Genomic DNA, 10,519 nt, shown 5'->3' with positions numbered 1-10,519 from the left:
GTCCAGAGATTTTCTGAGGAAGAAGAAAAGAATACAGGTTTGGATTTATTATTATTGTTTTTTCTGCATAATTGCGTTTGAGTTTATTATTGTTATTCCTTAACCTTTCAATCAACATGTTTCTTGTTAATGACATGTTTGATGTGAGGCATTAACTACATGCTGCCACTTCAGATTTGATTAATGACAAGTTTGAGTTTTTTTTTTTGGAATAGTTCGTCTAAAAAATTAAATTTAAAATTTGAGAGTTCTCTTAAACTATTGAAAAGTGGATTGAAAATTTACCATGAAATTATTTCAAATATATTTATAATAAATTTTCAGAAAATTAAAAGAACTAATTAAAAACCCATTCATTATCGTGAGAAAGATCAGTGGCCTTCAAGTGTCAGACAATTTTGTTTATTAAATACATGTTTTAACAATATATTTTTTAAACTTGTTAATATATTTTTTAAGCTTATTGATACAAGTAAGAGTATATATATTCACTAATATATGTCATTTAATTACATCGTAACTTATTATCATGTTTGACAGTTACAACTTATGTATTTATTGCAATTTATTGGGTTTATTGTTATTGATTGTTTGATTTGTTTTATTCAATAACAGAGATGAGAAGATTTTTGATTGATAGAAAAAAGTATTGAGAATGTGAATGTTGTGCAACCCGAAGTCGAATTATAATCACTGCCTAATAAATGTATTCCGATGTCAAATATAGATGATGAAATACCGGTTCAGGGTCGGTCAAGGGTAGAAGGGAGGACTATCACTGATCTTCATCACTATCGTGCAGAAATTTTTTATGTAGCTATTGACAAAATATGTGTCGAGATGGATCACCGCTTTAGTGAAGGAAGTAACATTATCCTTGATTGCTTCTCATGTCTTGACCCCAAAAACTCTTTCTCCAAGTTTGATGTTGATAAACTTGCTCGTTTTGCTGATATTTATCATGAAGACTTTTCTGATGATGACCATGGAACAATAAGAAATCAACTTGAAACTTATGTTCTTCAAGTGAAAAGAAATGCTTCATTTTCCACTTGTGAAGATGTTCAAAGTTTGGCTATTGTAAGGTTATCTTTCATTTCTTTTATTATGTTTGATGACTATTTATATATTATATACAATAAATTTGCGATATTTAAATTTTTGCTCAGGCTTTATAATTTTTCTGTCTTCGCCACTGAGGGTGAGTCTTCATCTTATTGTGGGGAATATAATGTATTAGTAAATTGTAGTACCAGGTGTAGGATTTGAGAATTGAAATTCTAAGTTTTGACATGTTAGATTTTGATTTGAATCCCTGAAATTGATGTTTGAATCATGTTTCTATGTTAGTAACTGATGCTTAAATGTTGTGTTAATGATATGCAATGTTGGATTGTTGATATAAGATGTTTGAGTATGTTGAGACATGTTTGAAAGGGCTGAAGAAAACTGAGTATTTTTGTCATAGATTCTGTGGTAACCGGTTACCACCTATTGATAATCGATTACCAACTTAAAAATTGAGTTTTTTTTAGTTTTCTGGTGCAGTACTCGATTACCACGTATCAGTAATCGATTACCGCAGTCTGACAACGAATTTTTTAACAAAACTAAAAATGTCATAACTTTTGAACCATAACTCTGATTGGGTCCTCATTCGAAGCGTTAGGAAGCTAGCACGAGATTCTTTTCAATATAAATAGTTTTGTTGGCAGTAGGTGATTTAATAATTGTGAGATTGTGTAAAATTACATGTATGCGTGTGTGTGTGTGTGTGTCTATATATATATATATATATATATATATATATATATATATATATATATGTTGGGAATTGATGTTTAGATGACTTTAGAGACAATTCTTTGTATGAACATAATACTTGAATTGCAATTGGTTGAAAATAACATCATTGAGTGTATGTACAAATGTGTGGTGAATTCGTATGTGATGAAAGATGATATTATGAGTTTTTTCGGTCTTAGTTGATCTCATTGATTCTCCCTTGATATTTTCAGTAATTTAATAATTATTAATGCTATTTCAAAATTCATTATATAATTTTAATGTTATTTAAAAATATTAAACATTCCATCATCTTTCGTCTCGTAATATATGAGATAGTATATTAAAGGGATAATAATATATTTTTGTTAAAATAATAAAAATATAAATAGAAGAAAAAATCACAACCTAAAAACTACAAAATTAAAAACTACTTCAAATAATTTAAAAAAAAAAAAAACTAAAAACTAATAAAAAAGCTACCGGTTAAAAATTAAAATACAATTACCAAATAGAGTTCCAAGTCGCTCTTGTAATGGCCTTTTCGCTGGCTTCAAGTGCCATTACACGTTGGTTTGTCTATGCTTTGGATTCCTCATTTCAAAAGCTTGTAATTCTACCAGCTTTAACAATTACTCTTCCACCAAAGGGAGCAAGAAAGTGACCTCATATTAAATTTTGAGTTCAAGTAATATGTATAATGTTCATAATAATAATAATAATAATAATAATAATAATAATAATAATAATAATAATAATAATAATAATAATAATAATAATCTTAAAATACAATTTATTTATTAGTTTCCATATCATTCCAAACATCACCGTTTGTAAGTAAAATACTAGAACTTTAGATGTTATTTGGTCTCCTCCTCTCTTGGGTTGGATCAAATGTAATGTGGATGGTGCTGCCAAGAGATCTCCAAGCCCCGCTGCTTGTGGTGGAATCTTTAGAGACCACAATGTTAATCATATTGTTAGTTTTAGCTCTTATCTAAGTTTTAGCTCTTATCTAACTGAGGAATCTGCTAAAACGGCAGAGCTTATTGTTCTCATCATGGCGCTTGAATTGGCTAAAGATAAGAATTTTGATAAGTTATGGGTTGAAAAGGATTGTAGCTTTGTTGTGAATGCTTGCAACAACCATGCTCTGGTGCCTTGGAGGATTGGATCTCGTTGGCTCTCTAGTTGAAATTATACTCTTAGCATTGATTTTCGGATATCCCATAATTATAGGGAGGCCAATTTTTGTGCGGACTCTTTAGCTAGCATTGGTTTAAAAATCGAAACTACATCTTTTTACTACTATGTTCATAACGATATATTAGAGATTATTTGCTAGACAAGGATGATACTCGTAAGCTTAAGCTTTGTCATTAAGGAGTCTTGGTTTGGTCCCCTAGTGTTGTATTGTTCTCTTTGTTAAATGATATCTCTTATTTTTGTTTTAAAAAAAGAAAGTAAAACTAGAAAAAGAGGAAGAGGAAGCATAATTAACCTTGTAATAGAGAAATGTGTGAAAAAGTAAAACACACAATTAACCTTGTAATAGAGAAATGTGTGAAAAAGTAAAACCCACGCACAGAAATTGGAACTTTACATTGCAAAAGAATAAAGTCACGATGACAGTCTTGGTAGTTTCATAGAAATGAAATGACCGTTACATTAAACCAAAAGCAGTCAAAATTATTCTCCAACACAATTATAAAATAAACTCATTACCTCAAGTAGTTTCTGATCTGCCAGACTTTGGTGTCTCGTCAAGGGTTTGATTTTTCCAATTACTTAAATTGCACTAGATGATAAACACAACAATTTAACATACTAAGTTTTAGTTTTAGATTACAAATAGAATCACTCTCTTTCCATTACTCATTTTTTAATGATAATTTCATTGTAGATTCTCGTGAGATGAAAACTACTCGGAAAAGTCTAAAATATTCTTTGGAGATGCACCTCCGAAAAAATTGAGATTTTGGTTAATTTGGAGTGAATATCCGAAAACAACAAAAAAAAAAAAAAAGAATTTGGATAATTCGGATATGTATATCCGAAAACACCCAAAAAAAAATTAGAATTTTGATTAATTAAAAAAACCTCAAAAATTAAAAAATTTGGAATATTAATTAGTTCAGATATCATAAAATTGATATAATTTATAAGTTATGAATAATAATAATGATAATTATACTATTGATATTTCTATTCTAATTTCAATTATAAATTAAAAAATAAAACTCATAAAAAATTTAATTTTTTTTTGATAAAGTTCATATTAATAATTATTAAAATTATAACTAATACAATTATGATATATAAAAAATAAATACATTAATAATTATTCAATAAAAATTTAAAATAAACAAAATCAAGTAAGAATAAAATTATTTACTACTTTATTCATATTTTAATATAAATTTCGAATTACATAATTTTTTAAAATAATAAATAAAAATCACAATATAAAAATTATTTTAATTATTAGTTATGATTAAATAATCATTTTTCACTTAGTTTGAAAAAATTACAAGAAGATTTTGTCCTAATTCTATTTAGTGAATAAATTATATATGTAATTTTATATAATTCAAAATTTACTTATGAAATATAATAAGAATATTTTTTATTTATATAAGTTAGTAAAATAATTTTTAACTTTAAATTTTTTTGGTAATTTTGTTTATAAAATAAATTTTTTTTAACTATAAAATTGTTTTTTAAAATTAGTTTATAAAATGATTTTTTTATGTATCATAAAAAATAATAAATAAATAGTAAATAAATATCTTTATTATTATTAATTTATATATATATATATATATATATATATATATATATATATATATATATAAGGTGTTGATTTAAATATTAATTAGGTTAATATTATTATTATATGATATATATTTAATAATATATTTTAATTAATACAAATAATTATATTATTAGTTGTATTGATTTATCTTTATTTTAACTTTTGAATAATTATTGAGTTTTTTCGAATATGTATATCCGAAAAATTTCAAAATCAAAAATTAGAATATTTCGGATATACTATCTCCGAAGACACCCCTTTTAAAAAGAATAATGTTTTTGGAAGTACATCTTCGAAGTTAATTTTTTTAAAAAAAAATCTTTGAATATACTTCTGAAATAACTTTAAAAAAAATGCATTTGGAGATGCTCTTCTTCGAAAATATAGAAGTATTTAAAGAAGGTAGGAGGTTGATAGATAAATTGTTTGTATTAGGTGAAACTCTTTCCTTTACTTTAGGAATGAGTTTTACTTGGTAGAATTTAGATCAACTTTATATTAGAAAGAAGGTTGAAAAGAGTTGCCCTCTTTGGAGATAAGAACAAGAAGTGTCTCAATGATAAAGTTATCGATGGTTTCCAATTCTAAAAATCCTTAAATAATAAAACCTGAAATTTTTTCATAAACAGCATAATATCCTCGAAAAATAAACACTTTAATATTTACAATTTTTAAATAAATAATTAATAATACTATGAATGATTTTGAAATGAAAAGTATATTAATATAAAATATTTTCTATTATTTGGAGATAAATTATATAAAATAAGTTAAACTAAATGATAAATTATATTAAAGAGTAAAGATTAATTTTGGTCCCTCACAAAAATTATAGAACTCAAATTAATTTCTGACAAAAAAATCCAATTTAATCCCTTATAAAATTTAACTGGGCCATATTAGTCCTTTCGTACATATTTTTTTTAAATCAATTTTTTTCCTACTTGTATACTGTGACTGGACTGTCATGTTGAATTTTATTTTATTATATGTTTTTTTAAATACTAAATTGATTTTTAATTTCAATTTAATTTTAAACAACTCATATTTAAAAACATCAAAAAAGCAAAAATGTATTCCTAAAAGAATCGAATCAAGAACCTTTAAGATACGTCATATATTTGGCCACTAGGCTAATGTACATTGGGAATAAATTATTCTCATAATTTACAGTAATATTAAATATTTTTGAATTTAAAATAAAAAATAAAAAATTCATAAGATAAAATGATAGTCATTTTAGAACTACACCAATTATTTTTAATATTTTTAATAATGGATGACTAACTTAATAATTCAGGATAAATATTTACTTATTTATTTATTTAAAATAATTCATAAATAGATATTTACTTATTTTAAGTAATACACGTATGTAAATTAAACAACACACAAATAAATATTTACTTAAAATTAATCAAACACACAAATAAATATTTACTTATTTCAAATTAATTAAATAATAATTAATTAATTAATTAATTAATAATTAGTTAATTAATTAATTAATTATAATAATAATAATTCAATTAATTATTAAAATGTTTAATTAATTCAAATTAAAAAATAAATTAAATTTAAAATGATTATTTAATTAAAACAAATAATAATAAATTAATTTATTAGTAATTTATGTAAATATTAATTTTTTATTTTATTAATTATATTTACGATTTATATTTTATTAATTTTAATTTTAAATTTATGTATTATTTGAAATAAATAAATAAGTAAATATATATTCTGAATTATTAAGTTAAAAGTAATAATCATTAGAAATATTATCAACCAGAACTGATTGGTATAGTTGTAAAGTAACTACCTTTTAATCTGAAGGGACTTAGGTTCAAATTTTTTATTTTAAGTTCAGAAATGTTTAATATTATTACAAATCATGAAATATTAGTTGTAAGAATCAATGCACCTTCAGAGAAGGCTTTTTTAACAATATATGGGCCTTCATAATTAGAAGTCCACTTGCCATAGGAATCAGAGTGGATAGACAAGATCTTTTTGAACACGAGGTCGCCTTCTCTGAATTCATGAGGACGGAGCTTCTTATCAAATGCTTTCTTCAGCCTCTTATGGTACAACTAACCATGACACAAGATTGTCGTTCTCTTTTCTTCAATCAAGATCAACTAATCAAACCTGTTTTGACATCATTCAACTTTAGTTAATTTGCTTCCATCAAGACTCACATTGACAGGATCTCAACTTCTATGGGGAGTACTACTTCCATGCCATAATCTAAGGGGAAAGAGGTCGCCCTTGTTGAAGTACGGACGAACGTCCGGTATCCATGCAAAGCAAAAGGTAGCATTTCTGTTCTGCCTTATCCGCTTAAAAAATGAGGCGAAGCGGATTTTGCCCGTGGACTTTTTGTTATTTTTTTATTTATAATGAAAATTGAATAGTTGGTTAAGGAGTTTAATTCACTAATTTTTTAAAATGTATTAGTAAAAAAATTGAATGTTTCCTCTTTTTATATAAATATAATTTTATTCTATTATTTTAAAAGTAGGTTTTTTTCCATTTGTTTCATATGCAGTCGGGCCTATCCCTCTATTCCATCGGTGTTCTGTTCGATTATTGAAGCATCCATTTTTGTTTTGTTATTCTTCTTCTTCATAGACATATACGTTTAAGATAAATTTCAACCCAATCTTTCTATTTTTGATATTATATGCAGAGTGAGACAAATACTTAAATAGCCCAATAAACTTTGTAGAGATGACACACTTACTAACTAGTTTTAGATTTGTTGCAGTTCTAGTATTGTACATTTGTACTATCATGATCTCAAGACAAATTTTACAAAAAACTTTGATTATTTTCTTGTTCAGGATATGACTATGCCTTTGAAGTTTCTGCATTTTTACTTGTTAATATTTGGAAATTCAATTAATTATTGACCTTGATATGTTTAATTTTTCTCTAATAGATTGATAATTGGTCTTTTATTGGCACCAAGTTGTTGCGTGTCAATCATTAAATGATATTTTTTTGACAAAAATAATGTGTTCTAAAACATTTAACATAGTCATTATAAATATAAGGGTTAAATATGTTATTAGTCCTTATAAATTTTTCAATTTCATTTTTCCTTCAATCAATGGTCCTTCTAAAAAATTTTATTCGCTATTTTTGTCCTTCATACTAATGTCTGTTAACAGAGCTGACGTGACACTTACACGTGGCAATATCAGCGTGACAAAGATGCTGACATGGATGTCACATGGCATTTTGTTTCCATTTTATGTTTTTTATATAAATTTTACTTGTAGCGACAAATATTTCGTTGCAAAATTTGTCACTAACATGAACATCATTTAAAAACTTAGAAACCGTAACAAAATTCTAGCTAGTCTGCAGCTAATCCGTAACTAATTCAAACACATCATTCTTATGATCTAGACTTCGTTATTTTTCTTGTTTTTTTTCAAAAAATTTTATCACATTATAAAGATCTCTCCCACAAAAATTTAAATTTTTTTGACTTGAGATGAATTAAATATGAATTTTTTTACAAGTCGATTTTCTTTAAAACAGAAACAAGGAAAACATTAGCATATGATTGAGTTTTAAGCTATTATTTTGCAGGGAGTTATATCATAACACATAAAAAGGAACTACAAATTTTCATGACATTTCGAATAAGTCTCGATTTATTTTGATTTTTTGATCAAAACACATTTAAATGTGTTTTTTTTCAAGTCACGAAATGATAAATTTAACTCTATTGATGGTAAAACAACTGACAATGTTTTTCTTGATAATGTTTTCCTTGTTTCTGTTTTAAAGAAAATCGAAACAGCCTATAATGTTTCCCTATAAAATAATAGCATAAAACTTAATCATATGATAATGTTTTTCTTGTTTTCGATTTATAGAAAATCGACCGTAAAATAATTCATATTTAATTCTTCTCAAGTAAAAAAAAATTAAATTTTTGTGAGAGATATTCTTATAATATGATAAAGTTTCTTGAAAAAAGTCATGAAAAAAATGAAGTCTAGGTCATAAGAATAATGTGTTAGAATTAGCTAAAAATTAGATGCGAATTAGCTACAGTTTAGGTACGATTTATGGGTTTTGTATGATGTTCATGTTAGCAACGAATTATCTTTCACTATAAATAAAATTTATATAAGAAATAGGGACAAAATGCCACATGACATCCATGTTAGCATCTTTGTCGTGCTGTCCCGATCATAATTGTGGGGATCGAACTGTGGTCCTCCCTGCCAAGTTCAGCGTCAATCACCACTGAACCAATTAACGATTTATTAACCCTAAATATAATTTATTTGTGTACAAAACATTGTTTTTTTTTTTTTTTAATTATAAGTTTGAACTCATTAACATAGATTTGTTATTTTTTTCTTTATGTTATTTTTTTTCTTTATGTTATTTTTTTTCTTTATGTTATTTTGTTTATATTGAAGAATATGCCAATGACATTAAGAATTAAGAATGGATGAAGTTCTATGGATAATTAAGAAATATCTTTTGTAAGTCTCGTGATTAAATTTTTTATAATAGGTAATGGTAACTCGTGCCCTTAAATTAGGAATTAAAAGAAAAAAATATTGTTTTAAAAATTGTGTACTGACTTTAGTAAAAATATAAAGTTAATTATTTTTTTTAATATAAACTTTTTATAAGTGGATTTCTTAATTTGTGTGTTTTAACACTATCCTTTTATAATTTATATATTAAATCAAATTGTAAAAAAATATTTGGCAAAACAATTCACCAACTTGTTAGTAAAAAGAGCATACTTAACTTTAGACATTTAAATTTATCCACCTCATTCCGACTTGCTTTTGAATGGATTTAACGAGACGGAACTAAACGGGATGGGGTGAAGCTTTGCCATTAAGGTTGTCAGAATCGAATTTTTATCTTGACTCGTTTTACCTAGGTAAAATCGAAACGTAAAATCAGAGTTTACATCATATTAAAACATTAATTATTTAAATTTTTAACTTAATTATAAAATAAAAATATACTATATCATCATAATAAAGTGTAATATTCACATACTTGTATCAAACTACATAAATTGTCCAGCAAATCATAAAATGTAACATCCAAAAGATTATAAAAAAACAATAGTTTCATAAGTTTTTCAAGTTCTAAAAAATTTGTTGTTCATCTTCATCTTCAACTTTATCAAGAGTTCAATCCTTCTACAACACCGTCTTCATTAGAACATTCATATTTGACTTGATTAAATTCATCTCCAAATGTCAAATATTCTTTAATATTATAATCAAGATATGAATGTGAATAAAATTAAAAATCCATAGACAAAATTTAACGGGCCAAAATATAAAATGTGATTTATAAATTTTGACAAAAAAGAAAGTAAAATCAGGTCAAAGAGTAAAATCCAACGATTTATCATGATTTCACCAATTTCAGAAAGATTTAAATCACTTAAAATCGTTTCGGAATACAATTTTACCTAAAAAAGTTTTTACCTGCGATTTAACACGAAATGCTGATCTAAAAACGTGAAATTTATAGAATTTAAGTTTTAAATCGAGATTTTAACAACCTTTTTTGCCATCCATACCACAAACATCTTAATAATAAGACTAAATAATCTTAATAACTTACTAATCACATAAAAGAAAAGGTTAAAAAAATATAATTATAGTTCACTTCTAAAACTTTTTTATCAAAATATTGATTATAATCACATAAAAGAAAAGGTTAAAAAAATATAATTATAGTTCACTTCTAAAACTTTTTTATCAAAATATTGATTATTTCTATTATTATTTATTGATTATAACAGGTGACATGTAGTGGCTAGGTGGGTTTGATTTGGAAAATAAAAATGGAGCCAACAGCAGACAAGTGACACGAACAAAATAACATGCATGATTCTGTCATAACAATAATAAA

At 25.2% G+C, this 10,519-nt stretch overlaps 1 protein-coding gene across 1 annotated transcript in view; it reads left to right on the top strand.

The window, feature by feature from the left end:
- The first annotated feature begins 714 nt into the window (after window positions 1–714).
- Window positions 715–10,519, top strand: part of LOC131614896 (putative disease resistance RPP13-like protein 3) — a 12,489-nt gene continuing 2,684 nt past the window's right edge. Inside the window, exons 1-2 of the mRNA XM_058886432.1 lie at window positions 715–1,026; window positions 2,810–2,903. Coding sequence (XP_058742415.1) covers window positions 715–1,026; window positions 2,810–2,903 — 406 coding nt within the window. The remainder of the gene's footprint in view (window positions 1,027–2,809; window positions 2,904–10,519) is intronic.

This window comes from Vicia villosa, linkage group LG6, assembly GCF_029867415.1.
Source record: "Vicia villosa cultivar HV-30 ecotype Madison, WI linkage group LG6, Vvil1.0, whole genome shotgun sequence".
NCBI lineage: Eukaryota > Viridiplantae > Streptophyta > Magnoliopsida > Fabales > Fabaceae > Vicia > Vicia villosa.
Note: the sequence above shows the minus strand (reverse complement) of the source record. Positions and strands in the feature narration are given on the sequence as shown.